Consider the following 27,797-nt stretch of genomic DNA (forward strand, 5'->3'; position numbering starts at 1 on the left):
CTGTGTGTGTGTTACCATCAGAATCCTTGTGTGGGCTTTGAAGTGAAGCAATTTCCACAAGGCAGAAGGAACAACTCCAGCCTAAAATACTTGTGCCTTGTGCTCTTCCCCCTCCCTTGTATCCTGCCAAGTATCCTACGTTCCTGCAATCGCAAGTAGCGGCATCGACACGCGCTATCACTCATCACCTTTTACAGATTCTGCAAACACTGTTTTCCCCAGAGAACATTCCCTGGTTTTAATTGTAAATAAGCTGAATCTTTTATCTGTGTTCTTCAAAAGCCAGGAAGATTTTCAATTCACTGAAGAAATAAAGATTTTTACAACTCTGTGAGCAAACACATGAAGATGCATTTCCATGTTTTAAAAGCTCAGAGCCCATTCCTCCATTGCTGTTCTTGAATGGGTCCCTCCCAACTAAAGACTGACCTTCATATTCCATTTTCTCTGACAAGTACAATATGGAAACTTTTCATCTGTTCAACCTCACTTTTCTAAATATTTCTTGGTGTGTGCTCAAGGCCAGTAAAATCTTCAGCTGACACTTGCACAAGGCACTCAAAGACACCCCACCACCTGATTTATTCTGCTCCAGGCTCTTTATTCTTCTCCATAATAGAGGGGAAGAACTTGTCTCCTTTTCCCTCTCCAGCACAAGGCTGAGAGCTTTACAAGTTTATGTTGGTGTGACTTAAAATGCTCTACGTGACAATTTTATAAAGGGCATTAGAAACTGGAAATTAATGTGGGGAGCTGTTACATGACTCTTTCAGCTTTGGGGATGCTGTTTTAAATTCTGCCCAAAGACCAGTAAAGCATTTTGGCTCTTTTTCTTTTAACTAATAAATCCACTGTGCCATTTAGTACAACTGACACTTCTCACCTGGAGGAGATCCCTCACCCCAGCCTGCAGACCTGCCTCTGGAGAAGTCCTCTCTCAAGCTTTCTGCTGCTTTTCCAGGCTGGGTAAGGCTATTCCCTGAGTTTAGTCCCAGCATCTGCAGAAGGGTCAAAAGTCACCTGGGAGGAATTTAAAAGATAGTTTTCAAGAACTAACCATTTAATGATTTTCTTATAAAGACATCAGATTTATCCACTAAAGTCAAGAAGTAGATGAGTTCTATCTGTTCTATACATTATTATATATTTATTTATCATTTGCCTCTTGTCCTTCCATCCATAATGTGGCCATTCCATTAATGTCAGTAACATTTATGGAGCACTCCTGCACTGTACCATTACAGGATTTAAAGGTAGAACAAACGAACACTTAGAAATAGCAGCTGAAAGTTCATCCAGACCTGAAACACCCCAGGCTGCTCTAGGATCTGCCTGCCTGCCATCCATCCGTCCGTCCATCCATCCATCCATCCATCCATCCATCCATCCATCCATCCATCCATCCATCATCCATCCATCCATCCATCATCCATCCATCCATCCTGCACCATGCCCTGTGCACAACCTCACAGAGCTCAGTGCCAGCAGGGCAATGGCTGCCATGGCTCAGGTCAATACAGTGCAGGGCAGTAATTAATAATAATAATAATATCATAATAAACGTTTCCTGCATTCTGCTTTGATAATGAGCTACAGCTGCAATTAGAAATCCAGTCAGTGATTATACTGTCATGTCAAGGGTTCAAGCAGATTTCTTAAAACTTTGAGCACATGTTAAGAGCTTACATTTATAAAAATACAGTGTTTTAAAGCAAAACAGTCAGGCTTCTCACCAGCACGTTCATTCCCATCAGGGGGATGCAGCCAACACCTCACCTGCTTTTGCAGCTCCACACACAAATGTAGGGGGTGTGAAAGCTGAGTTGGGGCAGAATCCTGGTGTGATGCATGAACTCTCCCCTGATGGATCACTGGAATTCAGTCACTGTATGCCAACCCACAGCCCAGGACTGGTTACCTGCTCCACTGGCACCACCAAGCACCACAAACAATTGCTGAATTAAGACTCACATTCCACAGCAGTGACTGTTTCCTTTGGGAATTGCTGCAGAGCTGGAAGAGCTGTTGTGACAGGACAGCCATTTCTATTCACAAAGATAAATCCTTTATTTAGTAAGAATTATCTACACACAGATGAAGGACAGGAGTGGGGTAAGGAGTCTTCCAGCAGAAGGGTTACACAATCTCATCTCAGCTGAGCTTTGTGTTGTTCTGGAACATGTCACCTTCCTGTACAATGTAAGTTTTACATTTCCATTCTGAAAAGAAAGTTGAACAAAATCTCAGTGTTGAGAGATGTAGGGAACTGTACCTCCCTGGAACAGAAGAGCTGAGATAACCTGAGGGATCATCTGCAAGGAGTAAGCTTTGAACATCCACTTGGGAAAAGCACAACCTCCCTGCCAATAACTCCTTAAGTTTCCTAACTTGGAAGTTAAAATAGCCCAAATTTTGTGTGTTGTGACTTGATATCCTGAGCTTAAAAAGTTTTTACATGGACATTAGGATTGATTTCTCTAAGTTCACAGTTAACAGATCACTACACACTGCAAGCAGCAGCCCATTTTTAAAGTCCATTTTCTACAAACACATTTCTTCTAAAAACAGAAAGTGAAGAGAAAAAAAAAATGTCTTTTCCTACTCTAAAATTGCAGGCAAAGATTTTATAATGGGAGTAGATAACTTGAATTTTGAACAACAACCAGCTACGAGTCCAGAATATGAAAAGCTGCTGTTTAGAAAAGGGATGTTTGAGTTTGCAGCAGAGCAGAATTACCAAGATCCACTGAGGCTGGGGGGAGCCCCCAGATCAATCTGTCTCTGTGAGAATTGTAAGGCTTTCCTGAGAGGTGCCAGGCAGACTGTCCTAAGGGTCACTGAGTCTCTCCAAAGCCACCACTCTCTCATTCACTGATTTAAGCACCTGCCTCATTGGTGACACTTTGGAGTTACAGTACAGGAATAAAAACCTCAACATTTAAATGAAAAAAAAAATAAAAAGAGCCCAAGTTTGACTCTGCAGCAGACAGGAGACTCACCCAGTATTGCTGCAGCTTCTCCACAGCAATTCACCCCAAGCCAGGGGTGCATTGCATTCACCCACAGCCACCACCAAGCCAGGAAAGTTTACCCAGCAATTCCAAGACATGAGAAAGTTTTCAGTCATCTCCAGAAAGTCAGTGCACTTCTTTAAAATACATATTCTACTGTATGAGCAGCCTCTTGGTTTAGGAACTGCCATTGTCCAGAGTTCCCTCCTGCCATTCCATTTGAAGCTGGCCAGAGCTGCAGCACATCCACTGGCACCAAAAGGATGGCAGGGACAGGTAATGGCCTTAGACCTGCAAACCCTATGGATTTAAACAATTATTGATCATTCCTGGCTTTTAGCACCTGAAAACCATCCTCATTCCAAAGCTGTACTGCCCAGACTCTCAGTCCTTGCTAAGCCCATCCACAGTGATAAATCCATCACCTGAAATTGTCCCTCACAAACACAATCAGACTTGGCATTAAAGTGGTTTTTGATTCCAGACATTTCACAGACAATTCCTGATTCTGTGCACCCTGGAAGGACCTTCTGGGATGTCCAAGCCCTGGAACATGGAAACCTTTTCACTGAGAAAAGCCCTTTCCCTCCACACTTCAGACCAGAGTAATTTCTCATCTTTGTGCCAAAAGGAAAACAATCTTAGGACTGCAATATTACTATTTACAGCCTTTGCCTGTTACCTGCTGCATGAACAGCAGACACATTAATTCCAAAAATCAGCTCTTGCAGAGCAGGGGAAGAGCCATAGTTTGGGGTTTGTCACAATGCAGGAAAGGGAGATTCCTCATAAATAAGATTTTCAATAAACCTTTGCTATTTCTGGCAGCTGGGAGATAACAGCACCATTACAGTCCCCTCACTGCTGTCAGCAGCTCAACCAGCAGACAATTAGGTAAAATAAAGAGAAGGTTGTAAGCTGGAATTCTGCACTGCCACGACATTAACTGGACTTCACTTTGCCTCTGCACTCCAAGGATGAAAATTAAAGTGCTTTTAGAATCGTTTTTAACTGGAGATTGATGCCAGGTTGGTTTTTCATCCATCATTTTAAGAGAGAGAAAACAAGTAACTAGAAAAGGTTTCACTCCTTTTAAGTTATGTTCCTATTTTTAGTTGTAGGGGAGGGGTATAACAAAAAAATAAACGCTATTTGCAATTAAATTTCCAGAAGCACCAAATTCAGCTCTTCCCTAGTGCCCACACTGAGAAATCTTGCATCTGATTTACAAATGTAATTATATCAATGTAATTATACCGGTGTAATTCCTCAGAAATAACAAAGTTATTTTTCAGCATCCGAGAGAAAGATTTTAATTCTTAAATTTAACATGAAGAATTACACCAGGACAGCTTGTGCTAAAGAGATGGTGAACTTCCCTGGAGAGACAAGGCCTAAAAATACAACCCTGCTGTGGTGGGATGACCCTGGCTGGATGCTGGGTGCCCACCCAGCTGGGAGAGACCACTCAGCAATTACTGTCATGGGCAAACCAGACTCCATTGGGGAAATTACCTTCATTTACTGCAAATTACAAGTGTGACTTGGGTAATGAGAAATGAAATAAAATCTTCAAACACCTTCCTCCCATCCCTGCCTTCTTCTCAGGCTCGACTTCACTTCAGAATTCCCCCTCCTTCCAAGCAGTGCAGGGGTGGGCAGTGGAGGCTGTGGTCAGTTCATCACAATGTCCCTGCTGCTCCTTCCTCCTCACTCTCTTCCCTTCCTCAATGTGTTTTTCCCATGTGTCCTCTTGCCACAGGCTGCACTCCTTCAGGAAAAGGCTGCTCCAGTGTGGGTCCCCACGGGGTCACAGCAAACCTGCTCCACCACAGGCTCCTCTCTCATGGCTTCTGCCAGGAGCCTGATCCAGGCTGGGCTTCCCCAGGGCCAGAGCCTCCTCTGGGAACACCCCCCTGCTCCAGCATGGGCTCCTTCCCAGGCTGCAGCTGCATCCCTGCTCCAGCATGGGCTCCTTCCCAGGCTGCAGGTGGATCCCTGCTCCATCCAGGGCTCCTTCCCAGGCTGCAGGTGGATCTCTGCTCCATCCAGGGCTCCATCCCAGGCTGCAGGTGGATCCTTGCTCCATGCAGGGCTCCATCCCAGGCTGCAGGTGCATCTCTGCTCCATCCAGGGCTCCATCCCAGGCTGCAGGTGGATCTCTGCTCCATCCAGGGCTCCATCCCAGGCTGCAGTTGCATCTCTGCTCCATCCAGGGTTCCTTCCCAGGCTGCAGGTGGATCCCTGCTCCATCCAGGGCTCCTTCCCAGGCTGCAGGTGGATCCCTGCTCCATCCAGGGCTCCATCCCAGGCTGCAGGTGGATCTCTGCTCCATCCAGGGCTCCATCCCAGGCTGCAGGTGCATCCCTGCTCCATCCAGGGCTCCTTCCCAGGCTGCAGGTGCATCCCTGCTCCATCCAGGGCTCCTTCCCAGGCTGCAGGTGGATCTCTGCTCCATTGTGGACCCCCATGGGCTGCAGGGAATCTCCTCCTCCTGCCCCTCCTTCTTCCCTGCCCTCGTGTGTGCAGAGCTGCTCCTCTCCCATGTCCCACTGCTCTCTCTGGCTGCAGTTGCTCTCACACTTCCAAGGCTTTTCCTCCCTTCCCAAATCTGTGATCCCAGCAGTGCATTGCCCTGTTGGTGATGTGCTCAGTCTTGGCTCTGCTGGACACAGGGGAAGTTTTTGGCACCTTCTCCCAGCCCTGACCCCTGCAGCCCCCACCCAAACCTGACACACCCCCAGTGTCCTGCAGATCCCAGAGTCTGAGCTTTCCTCCCACTGGAGAAGTTTTGGCTGTTGAAATGAGGAGATTATTATAGCAATGCTTTCAGCATTATCCAGGTCATTTTCTCATACATTAATGAGATAATAGAAATTTATGGAAGTCTTTATTGAATCTTAATTGCTCCCTAAGACCATGACTGAACTAGAAAGAATGACTTCATTCTGCTTTGACTACTACAGCAGATGCTGAGGATACAGAATCCTGAACTCAGATTTGTTCATTTTTCATCTAAAAATGCTGTTAGTTTTCCTTTAGAATAATACCAATCCATTTCCTGATAGTGCAGTATGAAAGGTGCTTCTGAAAGGTGAGAGGGGTAATTCCAATATTTAGTTTGCTACTAGAAGTCTAATATTTTGTTGAGGCTGTTCTTACTCTCTACAAGGAAGATTTTAAACCAGAACACCACTGAAGAATTTAAAAGGCATCTTCCTCACTAGCAAATGAGTTCAAATTAGCCCAATTACAATTAAAACATGACGCATTTATCAACCATCAATGATGAGAAATAATGTAAATCAAGGACAAATCTGTTTACAATTTAATAATCCACATCAGGCAACTACCAGGAGAATTTATCAATGCCTAAAAATTGCCATAAATTACACCCTTGCTTGGGAAGTTTAAAGTTTTTGAAAAAGCTCAGCTCTTGCAGATGCCACTGAATATTAGAGATTCCTAAAGATGCAAAAATAGAACTCCTTTGGTTGAAATTATGTCCCTCTGTGAAACTGTAAAATCCAAAAATTGCAAAACCCAGAAGTTTTTGAATGCTGACTTAAAAACAAGAGCTGTATTTCACTGTATTCTTGTGCATTTTTAACCTGCTATACAAGATCCAGGATCCTATTCAGCACGAACAGTTCCCACAGCCTTTCACACTGTTGATAATTTCTTCTTCTAGCTTCTTCCTCTCCTCCTCTTTGGATGTGTGGCTATGTCTCTCCTCCCAGTCTGGGTGGTTGTGACTGTGGAGCACTTTGCTGCTCTGGGTGTGCCACATCTCATAGTAGAGATTGCTGGGGTTTGCCAGGAGCTCGGCGTGCCTGCCACGTTCTGCAACTTTACCCTGCAAAACAAGGGCAGGAAGTCAGGAATCCACACTCCCAGATCTCTAGCACAGGCCAGCCTATGGAGCACAGTTTCACAGTAGGAATTAGAGCAGGCATTCATCAGAAAGAGCTTGAAACAGCAAGGAAGGGTTGACTGCACAGTGCACTCACTTGTGTGGGCACTGCCAGCTGCAAGCAAGGAGCTGTGCTCTTCTCAGACTGCACCTGCCTTTTGTCCATCTGGGCAAAATCGAAAGCCCACAGCATGGAAAGCTTCCTACTCAACTGGAGGAGTTATCTGAAGTAAAGTTTCCTATCTAAACTGAGGAGTTATCTAAAGTAAAGTTTCCTACCTAAACTGGAGGAGTTATCTAAAGTAAAGTTTCCTACCTAAACTGGAGGAGTTACCTAAAGTAAATGTGGACCTCTCTATGAGGAGGAGCAAGGTGTTAACTACTCCTGCAAAGTGACATCAATGTACCAAAATAAACACGGATTTATCTTTGCTCAGTAACAAACACAGGTGAAGGAATTAAAAGAGAAGAGCAGACAGAGAGGGGTTTATATCAGACAAGCAAGCACATCTAAGATCAAATCCTGAAAACAATTAGTGTCAACTGTGCTTTTATGGGTGCTCTGTAGCTTGTATCACTGCAATCACCACCATGAAAATTGTGTGAGCAGTTCAGTTCTCTGGGCTGTTCTCAGGAGCAAAGATGATTTATTGACTATCAGCATGGAAAGGAAGAGTTGGAGAGGAGAATCCCATGAGAACTCCAACCCTACAGAGAAATACCAACACTCTTCAAAAAACCAAACTAATTTTCTACTTTGAGAGACACATTCACTGACTTCAAATTAAACTGATACATGAATTCATTCTCCAGCTACTTTTCCTCTCATTATACAGACAACTACATGGATTTGATATCAGTTCTAAATTCTGATCTACAATTAAATCTACCTCCTTGTGACATCTGCTGATGGACAAGCTGGGAAAAAATTTGGGTCTTGGCACTTCTATGAGCAGTTATGCCAGTGGAATCTGAATAAACATACACTTGATCAACAGAACTGCAGAATTTACTTAAATTCTTTAAGTGATTAATTTGGAGTAGAGACCAGATTTTGAATTATGGCTTTTTTTTAGGAAGTCTTGACCAATCCTACAAATGGAACTTCTCTGCTCAGCTCCACAGCATCAGGATCTCTATCATTACTCCAACCTTTACTCAGCCAGGAATGATTCTGATTTTACCTCAGCAAAGGTGCTGGAATTGTGATTCCCTGATTACCATTGCTAAGCAAAACCAGCCACAATCACCCTGTGTCATCCCTGCTCCTGAGCCTTGTTTACCTGGCTGCTAACACATCAATCCTGCTGGGATGGCAGAAGGCAGGGCTGCCTCCCTCATCCTCAATTCCATCCTTCAGCAAAGGAAGCACCCTGGCTCCCTCACAGTTCGAGGCTGTGCTTTTATTTTTAATTTAACAGTTACACTACAACACAAAACACACTCTCAGGAAGCTGTGAAAAATTGCATGGAAAACAAAAAGCTGCCAATTGCCTTGTGACACGTTACAAAATGTCTGTGAGATGTTTTAACGTGCACTTGTAGGAAGGATACACCTTGGGAGAGGCTTTTTCAGCAAAAGCTGAAAAAACAAAGCAGATCAAAAACAAATAAAAACTCCATGGAGCACTGCAAGTGATTTATTCTACTACTTCATTCTGAGATTCATATAAAGCTGAGTTTTGTGTAGCAAATGTCATTATTTCATAAAGATGTAGTTCTAATTGTCCCTGAAATCACTGAATGTAGTGTAAGAATAATTTATTTGCATTTAGATGTGTATTTTAAGTCACTAAGACACCTATGAGCACAAGCTTATAAATAGCAACTGATAAAAATGAATGCAGAGATAAATTTAACATCTATTATCAGCAGATCAGAGCACTGTACTTTCAGCATTATCAGTTAAAAGAATAATTATGAAGTTATCTTAAGGACATTTGTTTATTTTAAATCTCTTGCCAGATACAGATAATAAAGAAAAAATGGACTTTGGGTGAGTATCAGGTAACAGCTGAACACTGATATTAGGGAATCAAACGTTGAGACATGTTGGTTTTTTCTTAGAAAGGGAACAATCACACTTTTCTACAGGTACAACAGAGAATGGTGCTCAGATTTTTAACATCATGAGGCTGAACAATCCTGCAATAGTTCTATCTGCATGGAAACAGAACACGCTGTCCTCTCTCCTTCCACTGAGAGGAAAAATGGATGTAGGTGAAAAACAGACACTGAGCAATGAGAGTGAAGCATAAATTGGGGGAACACATTAGGAAACTTCAGATGACAGAAGCATGCAAAAAAAATAGATTAAAAACATGCAACAGTGAGGCATAAAAATAACAACATACAAGACAGTCACACATGCCAAGCTTGGGTTGGAATTTTCAAGCATGGTTCATTTCCAAAAGAAAAACTTGCAGCAGCTTGGTGGGAGTGTATTACAATTCCAACCCAATTGAAATACAATTCCAACTGGACACAAAGAGTCCCTAACCCAAACCCTGACATGATGTGAATATCCCACAGCAGCAGGGGAGCCCTCACCTGATCCAGCACGATGATCTCATCTGCATCCACCACCGTGGACAACCTGTGGGCAATGAAAATCGACGTCCGGTGCTTCACCATGGCCCTCATGGCTTTGAGAATGTTCTGCAAGATTGCAATAGACACAAACTGAGTGAGATGAGGAGAGATAAAATGCTGCTGGAAATATGCAAATTACTGTAAATAAGTTTGGAAAATCGTCTCTGGTACTGCTACAGCTTCCCAATAACAAACAGCCACGAGTATGTACAGGAGAAACAGAAGAGTCCCAAGCATGAAATATCTGTGGTTTTGCTAAAGCCTCAAACTGAAAAGAAAAGCTTGTATTCACAGAAAAACACAGCCATCCCCAGGGACAAAGGAAGAGAAGTGTCACTTCATTTCAGGAAAAACTTCCCCATGGAGCCATGCTACACAAGCAGCAAACAGCAGTAAAAGCATCTGAAAATAAGAACTCCCCGTGGTTGTAATATTAATGCTTTCCCATGATTGTTAAAGAAAAAAATCCCTCTCAGTATTATGCTAATGTGGAACAAAGGCAGAGCAATTCTGGGAATTATCTATCTATCTATCTATCTATCTATCTATCTATCTATCTATCTATCTATCTATCATCTATCTATCTATCAATCATCTATCTATCTATCTATCAATCATCTATCTATCTATCATCTATCTATCTATCTATCTATCATCTATCTATCATCTATCTATCATCTATCTATCTATCATCTATCTATCATCTATCTATCATCTATCATCTATCTATCATCTATCTATCTATCTATCTATCTATCTATCTATCATCTATCTATCTATCTATCTATCTATCTATCTATCTATCTATCTATCTATCTATCTATCTATCCATCCATCCATCCATCCATCCATCCATCCATCCATCCATCCATCCATCCATCCATCCAGTGTTTCCTTTGTGAGCTCCATGTCACCTTCCAAACCACATCCCTCTGCAAGGAGCACTGATGGGGAATTTGTGCCCTCACTAACATAAGTGAAGTGTCCACTTTATTTCTCTGAAATTTTTTGTCAGGAAACATTTCCATTCCCAGGCATACTCTTGTGGAAAAATCTCATTTTCATTTGCTGTCTTCCAAGTGCAATTCTACTCTGAAACTTTCTGCTTTGCTTACGACTCTAGCACAGATAGAACAAATCAAGAGAGGAAAAATGTGAGAACTGTGTGGTGTGGACATTTCTGGCCCACGAGGAGGCTGTGCTATATGGATGTACAGTTCATCCTCTGGATTCTTTGCATCTGGAAAATGAAAGTAATTTAGTGATTCCAGGTCAATAAATTCACTCAATCTGCATAAGTGAACAGAGCCATAGCTTAGCTCATTTTTGATGACATCAGTTTGGGAAATTACTGCTGCTGCTGAGAGTTTTGTGCTCAAGCAAAGATGGTGTTATGAAGGCTGATGCAGCTCCTGTCACAGTGCCACCACATCCATGTCACAGCCCTTCCTGTGGAATGAACAGAAATGAGCCCAGCACTGCAGGTCACACCTGCATCTGCTGCACAGCAAACCAGGGGGGCTTGTCCTGCATTATATCTCAAATATTTAGAGGGATTTTTTAGCTGCACCAGCTGCAAGGGATGAATGTGTCAAGGTGAATGGGACTTCCAGAGTGGAAAGAGAAAATATCCCAGAGACAGCTGATATCTCTCACTATCTCCAGGTAGATGGACTGGGCATCTCTGCTCCACACTTTAGGATAACAGCTTCAACACAGCATCTCTTAATAATACTGAGAAAACACTTGAAAAAGAACAGAATTCTGAGAGGAAAAGAACAAGGAAAAGCATCAGAATCGAACATCATTGTATCACCTAAATTCTAGAATTTTTTATCCCAATTTACCTCTTCTGTAATTGAATCTAAAGATGATGTGGCTTCATCATAGAGAAAAATAAGTGGCTCCTTTAACATTGCTCTAGCAATTGCAACTCTTTGCTTTTCTCCTCCTGAATGAGGGGGGAAGAGGAAAAAAAAGAAAAAAGATTAAGTTACAATTGTGATAGTCTAAATTCAACAGCAGACATGATTTTGAAGGGTTGGTTGTTGGGTTTTTTCTCCTTTTTTTAATAGACATCATAGTCACTGCTGACAAATGTCTGACATGTTACATAAGATAGCACACAAGTTCCTGCTCCCTGGTAAATTTAGTGATTCAAGATTGCTCATCCTTTTGGAAAAGGACAGAGAACTATTTTGTACCTGCTCCAAGGCAAGAGTCTGGCACAGGTGAGTAACAATGCTGTACAGTTACTCACTCTGTACACCTGGGAGTAGGAGCCCATTCACCTGGCCTGAGCTCTGCTCCACCCAGTAACTCTGCACGCACAAATGCAGTTTTCTCTCACCACTGCTCTCTCCACACCTGCTGTATTGGATTTCAGGCATCTTGCTCACACATTGTGTCTTTCAGATCTCTCCTTGATATTCATCCAACTTCCCACCCCATAATGGCAAATTTCACTCAAGAGCAGTTAATATTGGACTGAAAACCACCATCAGCCTGCAATCTACAGCCTGGTGGTTTCTGATATAACCCAGTTTCAGACTAGTTTCCTTCCTAAACAATTCTTACAGCCAATATCTACTCAAGAATAACTCAGGGCAACTTTTACAGACAGGAAAACAGGTGCATTTGAGAACTTAAAATCTGCTAAACATTTGGTACGCGACGCAAACACGTCACATTTGTGCACTTGTCCTCCTTTGTTTTATGCAAGACTTCAAAACATTCCATTTAGTACCATTATATTCTTGTTAATGTTCCTTTCCTATCAGGAGAGAACATGCTTTCCTAAAGCATTTAAAAGGCTGCTGGTAATGCTGCAGTTCACATTTTAAACTGTCTTTGGCAGAACCCAGGAGCAATTAGAACTGTCTGATTTACTCAGTCTGTTTTAGTGTGCTCTCCCTCCCTCCCCTGTACAGCATCTTCAAAACTCACAGCTTGACAATATCCATGTTTGAAAGACACATTTCAGTAACCAGATCCCCCAGAGTTGCAGGGAATGTTGTTCCCCATTCACACTCAGGGCAGCAGCACAGAAACTGTTCCATTCACAGAGTCAGGGATTTGCAGCTCTGCCTATTACACATCTCTTAGCCAACACTGATGTGGGTTCTAATTGCAACAACCCAAACAACTTGTTTTTCACTCTTTACTCTTGATGAATCAATCCTTGAGAACAGTAAGAACTGCACAAAATGCTACATCACCACTTCAATTGGTAAATCTGTCATTGCAGCTAAAATCTTGTTTTTCCATTGTGCACATAAACCCCTGGATTTTAAAGAGAATCGCTTCAACTCACGCAGCTTTTACTCACCCTATTCCTGCCACAAAGCAACAGAACAAGGCAGGACTTTGTGTTCTCCTTAGACTTGAGGAAGCCTCACCCAACTTTAAAAAATCCCACAAACTGATTCTGAAATGAATCCAATACATCTCTTTATAAGAATTTAGGGAGCCAATCTACTACTGAGAGAACTATAGACTCCAATTAGCAGTAGCATTTTACACAGCCACTGAAGGAACTCAGAGCTTTTCATTTGATATCTCCAATCCTTTGAACAATGACACCAGTTCTGAGAGCACTGGCCTGAGACTCCTGTACCCTGGCTGAAGCTTGTTTACCACTGCTATTTGTCAATATTCACCTAATTGTTGAAAATAAGAAATTGAAGCTGTTCTTTCAGTGGCAGGTGCTTATTCAGAGCTCATAAGAATTCCATTGTCTTTCTCCTGAGTATTTTACATACTCTTTCTTCTTTAAATACAAACAAAGCAGTGAAAGAACACAATTCCCTTACCTTTCCCAACACCACCTTTGTGGAAGCACTGGCAGGTGGGTGCTTATGACCATCCCAGTGGCAGCACAAACTGAGGGATGGAGGACAGGCAGAACCATTTTCTGAAAGGCTCTGTTACAGGAGTCATGAGGTGAGCAGGAAACTCCAACACAGCCACACACAATGCTCCAGACTCAGAAAGGGACACAGAATCATGAAGGTTGGAAAAGCCCCACAAGACCATGGAGCCCAACAGTTCCCCCAGCCACCATGGCCACCACTGACCCATGTCCCCAAGTGCCACATCCACACAGCTGTTAAATCCCTCCAGGCATGAGGAGTCCACCACTGCCCTGAGAAGCCTGATCAAACCTTTGGATGAAGAAATTTTTCCTAAAATCCAATCTAAACCTCAACATAAGGTTAAGGCATGGAGCAACCTGGTCTAGTGCAAGATGCCCCTGCTCACAGCAGGGGGGTTGTTTTAGATGATTTTTAGAAGATTCCCTCCAATTGAAACCATTCTATTCTTCTGTCAACACCAAGACATTTCAAACCTATTGTCAGTCAAATCCTCTTTCCAGCAATTATGAGTGTGGGGAGACAGGCAGCACAAGACAAATCTTTCATTGTTAGCACGATTCTCTTCAGTTCTGCCAGTACCTATTTAGCACCTTCTATTCCCTCACCCAGATCTGTGCTTCACATACTTTATTTCTCTTTTAGGTCTCTGCATAATCCCCTTCTGCAGCATGCACCCTTTCTCCTGCACTCACGTTCTGGGTACAGGCTGTACCCTCTGACCCCCTTTTTCAAAGGCACCAGCACTCCTGACTGCAGCAGCTGCAGAGAAAGAAATCCCCCTCAGAACTGTCCCTGCAACAGGCAGCACCTCTGTCTGCACCCACTGCATCCCTAAAACACACAAACTTCCCAATTCTAGTCCACTACCCAAACAGATCATGAGAAAAATAATTTTTACTTAGAGGCACGAGCAGCCTCACTTACAACCTCATTTAACACTGAAAAGACATTCCTTTGAACATCTTGCAGACTACAGCTGCCTTGAACTGCAGACCTTCATATTAATATTCAGCCTTTCCAGGTAGGTATTTTGGGCTCCTCTCTACAAGGACATTAAGGGCTGGAGAGTGTCCAGAGAAGAGAATGGAGCTGGGGAAGGGTCTGGAACATAAGTCCTATGAGGAGAAGCTGAGGAAGCTGAGAAAGAGGCTCAGCCTGGAGCAAAGGAGGCTCAGGTGGGACCTTCTTGCTCTGCACAGCTCCTGCCAGGAGGGGACAGCCAGGGGGGTCAGGCTCTGCTCCAGGGAACAGGGACAGGAGGAGAGGGAACAGCCTCAGGCTGGGCCAGGGGATGTTCAGGCTGGATGCTAGGAAAGATTTCTTCACTGAAGGGTCATGCATTGGATCAGGCTGCCCAGGGCAGTGGTGGAGTCACCATCCCTAGAAGTGTTCCAAAAAGGAGTGCATATGGCACTTGGTGATGCAGTTTAATGGGCATGATGGCATTTACTCAAAGGTTGGACTTGATCTTGGAGGTCTCCTCCCACCTTAATGATTCTGTGTTATAAGCTAAATAAACTAAAAACAAACCTGAGGACTAAACTCTGCATGAGACTTTGAGGCAGCAAAAGGGATACAAAGAAGCTGGGAGCCAACCTGAGAGCTTGAGTCCTCGCTCCCCGACCTGGGTGTTGTAGCCATTGGGCATCCTCAGGATGGCCTCGTGGATCCCTGCCAGCCTGGCCACTGCGTACACCTCCTCTGCCGTGGCCTCCGTGTTGCCATAGAGCAGGTTGTAGTAGATGGTGTTATGGAACAGAACAGCATCCTGCAGTGGTGGGAAGCACATTTGAAAGAAGAAATGATGAATATCACCTTCAGAACTGTCCCCTAAATCGGCCTTGCTGGGTTCAGGGTGTCCCCAGCAGGCTGCAGGGTCCGGATAGCTCAGTCCTTTATGGGACAGACTGTCCAAATTCCCAAGCAGCTCTCAGCCACAGGCAACCTTAGCAAGCTTAAGTGATATCAGCTCTTAGTGATTATCAGCTCTTTGTGATTTCAGCTCTTAGCTTGCTAGGTGCCCAGGCAGGCAGATGCAGGGGGACAGAGGAGAAGGCTGTATGGGGTTCCACAGTGATGTCTTCATTGATTCTTCTGAGAAGGGTTCCAGGGCAGCTCTTGTACCAGAACCAGGCTAAACCAGCCATTTATATAGGGCTGTTCTTATTGACTCACAGAAGAATCAATAAAGACATCGCTGTGGAACCCCACACATATCTACAGGGGGATCAGAAATGGTCCAATGGCAAGGGTTAAAGGAAAGTGACCTATAGGGTTACAGAGAGATAAGCAGGGCTCCAAAGGTGGAGTAGGGCCTTTCTAGCCCATTCACCAAGCCTTGGCATTTCCTATCTTTAGGCTTCTGCATGCCTTGGGGCCCTTGCAAAACCAGGGCCTGCTACAGTCCCCAGCCTGTGAAAGAATCAACACAGAATGGTTTGTATTTTTCTTTACACAGCCTGAAGGTAAAAGTGTTTGGGGACATTTCTTTTCCCAAAAAAGGGATTAATATATTTTGTGTCCTAAATATGTATGTCATGCATAGTTTCACCACTTTGCTAACTCATTAGGGGTGGTAATCAACTATAAAGCTAAATCACTTAAAGCTGGAGGCAGTTTCTCATGGGGAGGCTTAAACACATTTCAGAAATTGGATCTATATGATGATGCATATAAAACCATAATATTTCCTGGGGGAAGAAAGTCTAGTTCCTTTGAAAGTCACCATGCAACACCAGTGCATTAGGAGTGGCCTTCACTGAACGGTGCCAGATACTGAGAAGCACTGTGACAATAGATAGAATTACTGTTCCAATGGAGGGTCTGGGGAGAAGGAAACATGGAATACCTGAGGCACAACTCCTATTGCCTTTCTCAGACTTTCCAAACTGACATCTTGGATGTTCTGTCCAGCAATATAAATGTTTCCTTTCTGAGGTTCATAGAAACGAAATAACAACCTCACAATGGTGCTTTTCCTGGAATTGAAAAGAACTGAAGTTAATGTTACATCCTGGTTTGCCATTTACAATCTCCAATCAGGAACGATGTACAAACAATAAAAAGCAAACACAAGCAGCACCACATTTAAGAAACTAAATTCTGCATTGATTGGCATATTTAGTCCATTTACCCACCCTGACCCACTACCTCCAACAATGGCCACTTTCTTTCCTGCAGGGACTTCAAAGGACACTCCAGCAAGGACTTTCTGCCCCTTCAGGTATTCAAAATGCACATTGTCAAAGGCAATGGAAGCAGTCTGGGGGGTGATCTGCAGGGGTGGAGCCAGCTCTTTGTCCTAGGAAAAGAAGAGTTCCACTTTATCTGCTGCCCAGAAATGATCTCCAACACTTCAACAAGCTCAACAGTCCCTTCCCCACCTCAGAAAAAGGCAAACAGACACTCCAGCTCAGATCTGTGGAAAATAATCATAATTTGCTGCACAAGTGACATTGGTTTGCTCCTCCTTTTCCCCAAAGGAGGTAAAAATTCCTGCTGTAAACACTCTGCCTCATAACTTGTTTTGCAATATATTCTGCATCATTAATTACCAATAAAAATTCAAGCACGAGGCATGAATACTTAAATAAAAAAATCTCAATACAAACACAGCTTCCATGAAGCAATTTTTGCTTCTCTGCAAGAAAAAAAAAAATCAACTTATTGCTGTAACTGCACTTAAAGAAGAGGCAGAACAGCAACCTCACACACAACAACTCTTTCATGAATAGAAATTAAAGCTGGAAGATGAGAACATGGTAAAATGATGGCATTGCCACTAACAGCACTGCTAAATGCCCAGATACTTTAGGAAAATAAGCTACTACTTACTTTAATTTTGGTATCTACACTGAGAAGTGTAAACAAGGTGTTCATATCTATCAGTGCTTGTCTTGTCTCTCTGTACACTGTTCCCAGGAAGTTCAGGGGCAGAGAAAGCTGGAACAGCAATCCATTCACCATTACCAGATCTCCAACAGAAAGGCTGCCTTAAAACAAAAGGGGTGTGAGAGAATAAGGAGACTTGAAGGGTTTTCCTTTTAGGATGCACCAAAAGAAAGAATCAAGTCCATCAAACCTAATTTCTTTCATTCCATTTCTAAAGCCCAATTTTTAAATAACAAACAAAACTCCAGAATCCATTCCCAGATTTTATAGGGGTGCCTGAAAGGAATGGCAATGTTTGTGTGGATTTCCCTTTAAAAAAGATCTAATAGCACTGGCAAATAAGGCAAGCAGCACATACAACATCAGACTGTAAAATCCAGAGAGGCCTAAGGAAGTCAAAAGGCAAGGAAATAATATATGGAAGCACAAATCAGGAGAGACAATCTTAAGTACAATTACAGACAAATCCAAATGATAGATTCTGTCATGATCAAGAGAGAGCTTTCCCACTGTATGTACCACAGAGCTGCTGAAACACACTGAGAGGCTCTGGGCAGCTCGGTATCAAACAGGCTGATCAAGGGAAGGCTCAGGATGTCACAGCAGCTAAAGGTAAGTGGCAGGTCAGTTCAGCTGAAACAGGCCCAGAAAGATGATTTAAAGCCATGTGTCTACCATCCTGCTTCAAGCTATTCTAAATCTTCCTAAGAACAGCTATAAACTGCACCTACTGACTGATCTGTGCAGTGTAACCCTTCCCTGCCCTGGCATCTTTCAAAAGGGCAAAGCAGATGCAAGAAAGAGCACATGGTAGAAAGGTCTGCCCTTCAAACACTTCTGGATGTTAACAGTCTTTAAAGCATCATTATTTTTACTCTAAAACCACCTTGCTTTAGCAGAGCTTCATCCCAATTCTCTATTTGAAGCTTGTGCTCTGTCTTCCTAATCAAGCAGGCTTTATTTTATGTAGTAAATTAGACAAGTGTAGAACAGATGGAAGCAATTCTTTTAATAATGTGCCCTTATTAATGGAAGGAAAGTGAATTATTGGTAACAAAACTACTGGAGACAAAGCACAGGGGTATACATACATGGAGTCTTGCCAAAATGGGAAGGGAGAAGGGCAAAAAGAAAGGATCTTTGTACAATGTCCACAGAAATATTTTTATCTATAGAAGTGCCTTTCAAAAACCTTTAAGAAAAACTTCCTAAAGTGACATTTTCTTGGGATTTTTCTTTAACTGCTAAACTTTTATAATGTTTTTGATAAAATCATAGTATGATTGAGAGAGCCATTGAGAGAGAGATAGAATGGAATTAGTAATACTCCAAGAAGCAGAAATACATAGACAAAACTCAAGCAAAAAACTCTCAACCAAAAACTCTCAAAATGAGCTATCACATCAATCCTCAGTTAATTAAGACTAACACCTCTGTTGTGGATGACCTGAGGTAAAGGAGACTCATTTCAGGCTTACAGAGAGGTGAGTTACCTGCAATAATGCCCTGGCTGGCCAGCACCATGATGGCTGTTAAACCCACACTGAATATGGCACTCTGACCAAAGTTGAGGAGAGCTAAAGTGGAGGTAGTCTTCAGAGAGGCTTTTTCATAGGTCTTCAGGAACTCATCATACCGTTGGGCTTCGTACTTTTCATTATTGAAATACTACAATACAAACAAAAATGGTAAATGTGACAGTGACAAAGTTAAATGGCTGTAAAATCCAGTATGAACAGACTGAGTGCACTGCCACACACACAGCTCCTCTCCAACAGTGCTAACTACTGAAGGAAGCAATCACAGACTATCCTGAGCTGGAAGGAACCCACAAGGACCATGCAGCCCAGCTCCTGCCCAGGACACCCCAACAGTCCCACCCTGTGCCTGCCAGAGCTGTCCAAACACTCCTGGAGCCCTGGCAGCCTCAGGGCCATGCCCATGCCCTGGGATCCTGCTCAGTGCCCACCACCCTCTGGGTGAAGAACCTTTCCCCAATATCCAACCTAAACCTCCTCCTCAAGACTAAGTTTACTCTCTGCAGAAATTGATGGTCAAGGTGATTCAGCCATGAAAGAAACGTCTCATTCTTTATTAACAAAGAGATTTTTTCCAGCCCCCGCTAACAACCTTCCTGCTACTCTGTCAGTGCCACGCACTCCTCTTCAAATGAATAATGCTTAAAAATATGTTATTGCTCCAAATATGCAGCCCTTTAAAGATGAATCTTATGACTCACTTCCCTAAGGCTGACAGAAGCAAGACAAAGAGCCTGGTAGTAAAGAGTGGCCTTACCTTTACAGTCTCATAATTCAGGAGCGAGTCAATGGCAGCGTTACCGGCATCGTTGTCAGCTTTGTTCATTTCTATCCGAAACTTTGTCCTGGGAAAGGAAGGTTTGATCCACTCACTGATGCATTAGGATTTTGGCTTTTCTATTTTTCAAACCCTGTACTGCATTAGTGTATAACTCTAAACTCCATATAGAGTTAACTATGGGAATAGTTAACATTTTGGTCAGACAAAACAGTTCCTCTAGGTCTGAGATTCAAAGATACTCTACTGCCTCAGCCTCCAAAAAATATCATAAAAGTGGTTTGGGGGGAGCAAACTGGGGGAATATGACTTCATTGCCTGAAGCTGGAATTGGAGGATTAACCCCTGAGATGTAAATGGACCAAACTTATATTTGTTTGAAAAACTCGTGACCATCGTTCATCTTGGGTGTGTCCTTGGAGGCTTTTGCACTGCCCAAGGTGAACCTATGGAAGGCCTTTAATAAATTCCCACTTTATTCTCTTAATCCTGTCCACCTCTGTTCCAGGCAGCCACTGAAGGCACCATCCCAAGCACCCTAGGAACAGGAGGGCAGGGCCTGCCTTACCTCCACTGTGTGATTCCTATGGTGAACGCTGCGTAGGCTCCCAGGGTCCCCAGAGTGACCAAAGCAAACTCGGCCCCACATTTGTAATACTGCAAGATTTAAAATCAAACAATAATAAAAAAAGAATCACTCTTGTTTTCAAAACTTCACTGATGTCTCCAGCTAAGCTATTCTAATTTTAAGACAAGAAATGATGGTCCCTCCCAACACAATCCCTGCTCTGAACAGCTTAAGGCTAAATAAAGGCTTAAACTCAAAAGGAAAGCAGCAAGAAGGATTTAGGTGAAAAGATTGGAGGCAATAACCAAGAGCTAGAGTATATAAGACTGCAAAGTTATTTTTCACATTATAAAACATAAATGCTGCTGATGCTTGTGCTGTTTTCACAAATAAGTATTTGTTTCTATGCTTTTTCAGTGGATTTTGAAAGAAAGCTGGACTGTAGAAGAAGAAATAAATGGCCTTGCAAAACAACTTAGGAAGCAGTTTCTGTACTTCAGGGCACATCAGGAGAGAAAAGCCCTAAGGAGGGTTGGCTGACAGCCAGCCTGGTCTGCAATTTCCACTGGTTAGAAAATGGAACCCAACAGGCATTTCACTGTTCCATTCAAACTTGATTAAGTCTTTCCAAAAAGGCCAATAAACAGAACAAGATTCTTGGTTTTAATTTAAGCTGAGATACATAATCATGATTCAGATTTTTGCATCCAAATAACACCCAAAGATCCTGATTTCAAAGACAGAACGTGTGATTTATTTTGTAGAAGCTCAAATTTCAGGGCATTAAGCTTAAAACCTGCCAGGAGAAGCCTGTTTTCCAAAAGCTAATTTTCACTTTTAACTTCTGGATAAGTCCAGATCAGTATTCAGGAAAGAACCAATAATCACTCCCTCCTCTATTCTGAATACACTGAACCACAACATTTTTATCCTGTTTCCTCACTATTCACCTGGGTATATTTGATTGTGTGCACAGTTAACTTTTCTGATCTCATTTTTCCAACAATTCTGAAGAAAAACATTAAAAACTGTCCACATAAATGCAACTGGCTGAAGACAGGTTTCAAATGTGAAAATAATTCCAAATAAGCTTATTCAAAGCAACAGATCTTTGAAAACTATGGGTTGCTCTCTTTTAAAGTAGTTGCTTCCACCTTATAAATTCAATTATTCTTATTATTAGTACTCAGTAGACTTTGGTAAGAGCACCATTCCTAAATGAGACAACTGCAACAATGACTAAACCACACTTACCAGAATTCCACTGACCAGAGCCACCTCAAACATTGTGGGTCCCAGGTTAAACACCAAAGCACTGAGGACAAAGCTGATGCCCCTGGTGCCTCTGTCAATGGTTTTTGACAGAGCTCCTGTTTGCCTGCTCAGGTGGAAAGCCAGGTCCAGGTTGTGAAGGTGCAGGAAAACATTCTTGGCAATCCTCCTGATTGAATTTTGAGCTACCTTCCCAAACACTGCATTTCTTGCTTCATTAAATAATGCTGCCCCAGCTCTTGAGATACCATCTAAAAAGGAATGAAAAAGTTTACAAAATGAAAATAATTATATTTTCAACTTCCCTTCATGCATGAAATTACACTAGACTCATTCTTTATATATTTTCAACAATTTTAGTTCAAAGGTAATTTATACTTAATTGGCCCAAGCTTTATGCCATTTTTCATTTATAAACCATTGTGCACACATTTAAATCAGTTTCTTTTTATAGCTGGTTATAAGAAAGGGCAAGATTTATAATCAAGAATAATTTCTATAAGCATTATTTCATTTTTTAATTGGAATACCAGAAGCAAGGTCAGAGAATATTAGGAATAGACATCAACACAGTGTAACTATGAAACTGTTCCAACACTCTGAGGGCTGGAGCTCCTCTGCTCTGGGGGCTCTGGCAGAGCTGGGGGTGCTCACTTGGAGAGGAGAAGGCTCCAGGGAGATCCCAGAGCACCTTTCAGGGCCTAAATGTTAGCATGAGGATAGGTAGGATGGTGGAGGCTGATGACTGCACTTGGATAGGCCATATGGCCAGGGCAATGCACATGGATGCTATTGTGCTTTCCAGACATAGCAGGGCTGAGATTAGGTGGGTTTGGTTCCAGGAGAGCTGCAGAGGGACTGGGGACAAGGCATGGAGGGATGGGACACAGGGAATGGCTCCCAGTGCCAGGGGGCAGGGATGGATGGGATATTGGGAATTGTTCCCTGGGAGGGTGGGCAGGCCCTGGCACAGGTGCCCAGAGCAGCTGGGGCTGCCCCTGCATCCCTGAAGTGTCCAAGGCTGGGATGGACAGGGCTTGGAGCACAACACAGGGAATGGCTCCCAGTGCCAGAGGGCAGGGATGGATGGGAGATTGGGAATTGGGAATTGTTCCTGTGAGGGTGGGCAGGCCCTGGCACAGGTGCCCAGAGCAGCTGGGGCTGCCCCTGCATCCCTGGCAGTGCCCAAGGCCAGGCTGGACACTGGGGCTGGGAGCAGCCTGGGATGGTGGGAGCTGTCCCTGCCCACAGATGACCTTTAAGGTCCTTCCAGCCCAAAGCACTCCATGGTTCTGAGATTCACACCCAGCTGTGATGGCCAGCAATGCAGAAAGCTCCAATCCCTCCCTCCCTGCAGCCCCAGGCAGGATTGGGTGCACTCACAGCCCACGAGGACAGCAGTTGCCAGAGTGGCCGCGGTGCTGGGGGCGTCGCCGAGGTTGAGCGCGTTCCCAGACACCTCGTTCAGGCTGTCCACTGCATATTTGAACATGAAGGGAACCAAAATATTCATGGCCTGAAAGCAGGAGCACACCAGTTAGACCATTTGCATGAAAACATCTGTGGAGCAGGACTATTTTTGTCTGAAATTGCTCTACTGTTACATTTAGTCCTTGAGCACTTAGTGCAGGTGAGTTGGTTCTTCATTTCCAGCAGGATGTTCAATCCTTGCTGCTGGGATTGCAGGGTTACTTTGTCTCTCTCACTGTCTCCTTTTAAATATGGATTTCTATCCTCAACAAAGTACACTGCAAAGGCCCCTGAAGTGAGCTGAGCTCTCAGGACAGCATGGCAAGGCCAGGAAATGAATCAAGCAGCAGCCACTGCATGGCACTCACAGGGCTACTAAATTGTGTCATCATTTGGAGCTGTTTGCCCTTTGTGGTGCTGGCAGTATCCAGTGTGAAGCAGCTCTGTTCCACAGGAAACCACTCACCTGCACTTTGCTAACACTGACTCACTGGGATGGATTAAACCAAAGCTCCAAGGAAATCAAAGAAAATAAACCAACCCCTCCTTTGTTTCTGTTCATATTCCCCTAAAATTTAAATAATGCTTCCCATTTGCAACATCACTCCAAATATTAACTTGGTGTCAGCATAAACCCTGGGGTTTGGCACAGCAGCACAAAAGATTTTCTGTACAGTCTATAAGACACTACAAATTACTGTACAAATATTGGTTTTCAAACAAAAAGTCACATCCACCACCTATCACCCAGTGTGTCAACAGTGGTGGCCCCTCTAGATGTGAAACCCCCAACAGATGGATATGTAAACACAGCAACTTCAGCAGTTTTCTATTTGCACAACTGTAGCACAAGAAAAAATGGAAAATCTCACAGAAAACATAAAATTCCTTGTTAGTGCACCATTGTTACATTGCTCACTTATTCTCACAAGAAAGGCAATTTACAGACAAACTTCACAAAATTAACAGAATTTCTTAATTCAAACTGCTCCTAACTGTTGAGGTTTGAAAATAAGGACACAACTTTTTTAGCAGTTGAACAAGTATGTTATGACCTACAATCTTACAATCACAGCAGATGTTAAAATACTTTAGAGCAAGTTGACTTTGCTTAAGGTTGGGCTTATTTTTAGTATCTGGAAAAAACTTGTGAGGAGATGACAAATTATTTTACATGAGAAGAAACAAAAAACAGAAACCAGATTGATACAGATATTTCAGCTCTCTCCACCAAATGTTTTGGATACCCACTTAGATCTCAATTGTATTTAGGGACATCTGTCAGAGCTGAAAGCCCAGGGAAAAAACTGTAGATGAACTGGATAAAAGCAGATTTTGAGCTGAAAGAGTGATAAAGTCATTCTTAAGTTCAGTCCAAATTCAAGGGGGAAGAGAGACTTCCAGAAGTTCTAATGACTGTCCCAGGATCCAACATTCCCAGTTTTACAAGTTATGGCAAATAGTGGAAGTACAAACTTCACCCAGCAGAGTAACTGGGTTTTGAAAATATTTTTGTAAACTACAGATTTAAAGAATAAAATGTAAGTTAATTTTTTGAATCTGTGCTGTTAGTTTTTTCAGACAGTGTTTTAGGCTAAAGATTTAAATGCAAATGAGGAAGGAATTAATTTTCTCCTCTTCCCCCACGTGTTCCCTATGAAATACATTATAAAAAACACATCAAAATTCTCAACACAGCATAGTTTAGGTAACTCCTGAGAGGAGATACATGAGCTCTGAGGGCACCTGGGTGAGGTTAGTGCTGGTTTGTTAGAGACTGAAAAGAGAAAGCAGCTGAGAGATCAGGTCCTACAGCAAGGATTCCTCTGGAACTTGTCCAGAGCAGCCTGAGAGTCCTTCAGCCACAGCTCCCCTCTAACAGATGGGAACTGTGGAAATCTCAAATCCCTTCCCCTGTATAACCAAACAACTCCACTTTGCCTTCAGAGATACTGAAACTCCATTCTGGGGTGGCATTTTGTTCTTGATAAAGATGAATCTACTGCCACGTGTGTTCCAGTGACAACCAACATGACAAAGTGCAGGTTTTCCTGGGAGAGACCTCTCAGGAGAAAATAAGAATATTGTCATGCAGATGGTCTTCATTTGCTGCAGATTCTCACTAATCTCTCTGCAGGGATTTTATTCCTCACTAGACTGTGCTACACTACAGGTAGTTTTGAAATAGAACTCCAGATATATTTAAAGTCCATTTAAAGAAAAGAGATGTATTCTTTAAACTGCTGTTCGCCACTCACAATTAATTTAACTGGTAACAGCCTACAATTTTGCAGAAATGTCTTCTTTTACATCAATATAATTCTTCCCAATAGAGTTTTAAATGAAATTTAAAGCCTGGTCTCAGGTTATAGTTGTTCTGACTCCTGGAGGGTAAAGCTTGAATAAGAACAAGGCAGCACAGTATTGCATTTCATTAGCAATCAAGACAGTCTGCTTTCCAGTAATTTAAAAAGAAAAAAGTTCATCTCACAAAGTTTATAGCAAGAGATGAGAGGCCATTATTAGAAACAGGCCTTTCCTACTCAATTTGTTAAGTCAATGAGATCACGTTCATAGTAATGGAAACAAAATTTCATCCTTCTGCAAAAATTCACAGCTCTCCCTTTGTGTTTGCTGGCAGAGAACAAAAAGCTTTAAGCACACCAGGGTAGACCATGAAAATCTACCATGAAAAACAATTGTCTTACACAATATATCTGTACAGGCTTCCCTCCTCTGCCTAATGCCTGAAAGCTTGATAACAATTCCCATTAAAAAGACTCTTTCAATATGAATTTGTACATTTTTCTATTTCTGGGTTTGAATTAATAGCTTATCCTTGCTTGAATTTATTGGAAAGCAAATACAGCATCCCATGAAATCATCCCAACTCAATTGCCCACATTTAACAGCAGGTTGCCCTGGAATGAATCATGAGTAAATGAGTTTAAACATTTTTTTAATGACTGCACTGTTTTAAGCTGACAGTGCAGTATCATCTTTATTCCCCCATGGGACTACACTACTTTTAAGGCAAACAGCCTTGTCTTTCCTTTTGCTCTTCCCAGCATTTTTTGTTTAATAAAGATGATGAATTAATGACAGCCTGAGCCCCAACAAGATAAAAGTGGTCCACAGTGAACTGTTCCTTGCCAATAATTCAGTGAGAAACGCTGGCATGAAGATGACTGAATTTATCTCTGGACCAATATAAACATACACATCCAACAGCTCCATTTGTGGAGATCCCACTGAAATCTCCATCCCTTGTGGAGGCAAGACTGCTAAAGAAGCTCCAAAATGTGCTCCAGATGAGGGAAGAAGCACCTGCCTTCATGGCTTCTTCAAATTTAATGATGACCTGAACTACACTTTTTCCAGCAGGGAAAAAAACTCAAACCAATTTAAATACTTCTCACCTGAAACTCCTCCAAAAGCTACCAATTTCTAAAGGTTTATTGCAATTATCTACCTCCATCTGAGCCCCCAGAAAGAGCTCAAACACCAAGATCACAGGAACATGCTTCACTGATCAGCTGGATATCGTTATCTCGGCGTGCAGGCAGAATTTGCAATTCAAGCCTTGTGTCCTGCCTCCTTAGCCAACCATTCCTGGTCTGAAACTGATGGAATTAGCAGTCAGGAGAAATGCAGAGAGTCTGAAAGAATTCTTTGGCTCATGAATAACACATGCCTGCTCTGTGACCAGGAGGCCAAAACCCATTGCAGGCTGACAGAGGTGACAAGTGATTTTGTCATATTCATGTGTTTAATCCAGCTCCTCAGAAGCCTCAGCACCTTTCTCCTTGTGCCACAGAAGAAAAAGGGAAAAAACCAGAAAAGTAAGGAAGCATATTTGCTATACAATCACCAGTAGAGAAGCCAAAAAAAAAAAGTGGGAAAACATGGAAAAAGAAAATGCAGCTATGCAGAAGCTGGGCAGGCTGAGCTAAGGGTCTGAAAACACAGATTTTCCCTGGGTACTCCTCTCACCTGCCTTCCTCTTGCATCCTTCAGATCGTGTACACACATCTAGATAGGCTATAAATATTTAAGGTAAAAATTTAAAGTGTGTCATAATAATACAACACATCTTCCAAGGAAGAAAAGACCTCACTAGCCCTGGAGCAGACTTCATCCTGTCATAAAAAGCCATCCTAACAGCTCCCTTTGAAGGCTCACAATACCACTGGCAGTTATGTGGAGACAAAAAGGAACCAAAAATCACAATAATTTGTTCAATGACAGGCAACTGGGCCCCACAAAAGGAGTCAAGACAGATTGTAACTGCAGGCTCTTCAGTAACTGCACACAAACTGGCTTTTGTTTTGAAAGTGAATTTTACTGAACTGGAAGATTTAAAGAGACAAATTATTTCTCAAGCAGCAGCACAAGGAGAAATGAACTCCAGCTGTTTTGTGGGGAAGTAACCAAATTTAACTGGGGGTATATTCCTTCCATTTTTTTCCCCATAGCTGAGAATTTCATAATCTACCTGTCTTCTGTGATTCCTTGGAGTTTTCACAGAATAAAACTGAAGCCACCTTACAACCACTGTATTTTAACTGGAAATCTAAGGTTGTAAATTCATAAAACCTGAAAATCTTTTGTCAAACAGAAGGAATTGGCCACAGGGCTGACAGAAGTGTTTCTTTTGGGGGAAGGTGACTTGCAGCAGCCACCATGACCATACAGCTCTCTGTGCAAACCCCCTCAGAACGAGGGGCCTTTAGACAAAATCCACAATAAGGATGTAAATTCTTCAGACACAGAATTCACTTTGTTCCATAGTGAACAAAGGAATCAGGCCAGGACTGCAGTGAGGAGAAAAACACGTTGGTGTTCCTGTGCTGACACAATTATATAGCAGAAAAACTTTACCCAACAGC

The 27,797-nt window shown here is 42.7% G+C and overlaps 1 protein-coding gene across 1 annotated transcript in view; it reads right to left on the minus strand.

The window, feature by feature from the left end:
• Positions 1-5,884: 5,884 nt before the first annotated feature.
• Positions 5,885-27,797, minus strand: part of ABCB7 (ATP binding cassette subfamily B member 7) — a 37,765-nt gene continuing 15,852 nt past the window's right edge. The window contains exons 5-16 of the mRNA XM_054641302.2: positions 22,822-22,954; positions 21,421-21,689; positions 20,167-20,255; positions 19,578-19,665; positions 18,776-18,950; positions 17,226-17,383; positions 16,529-16,692; positions 16,240-16,369; positions 14,988-15,159; positions 11,364-11,467; positions 9,475-9,582; positions 5,885-6,867 (exon numbers count right to left, since the gene is read on the minus strand). Of these exons, the coding sequence (XP_054497277.2) occupies positions 6,649-6,867; positions 9,475-9,582; positions 11,364-11,467; positions 14,988-15,159; positions 16,240-16,369; positions 16,529-16,692; positions 17,226-17,383; positions 18,776-18,950; positions 19,578-19,665; positions 20,167-20,255; positions 21,421-21,689; positions 22,822-22,954 (1,809 nt within the window). The 3' untranslated portion in view covers positions 5,885-6,648. The remainder of the gene's footprint in view (positions 6,868-9,474; positions 9,583-11,363; positions 11,468-14,987; positions 15,160-16,239; positions 16,370-16,528; positions 16,693-17,225; positions 17,384-18,775; positions 18,951-19,577; positions 19,666-20,166; positions 20,256-21,420; positions 21,690-22,821; positions 22,955-27,797) is intronic.

This window comes from Agelaius phoeniceus, chromosome 14 (genome assembly GCF_051311805.1).
Source record: "Agelaius phoeniceus isolate bAgePho1 chromosome 14, bAgePho1.hap1, whole genome shotgun sequence".
NCBI lineage: Eukaryota > Metazoa > Chordata > Aves > Passeriformes > Icteridae > Agelaius > Agelaius phoeniceus.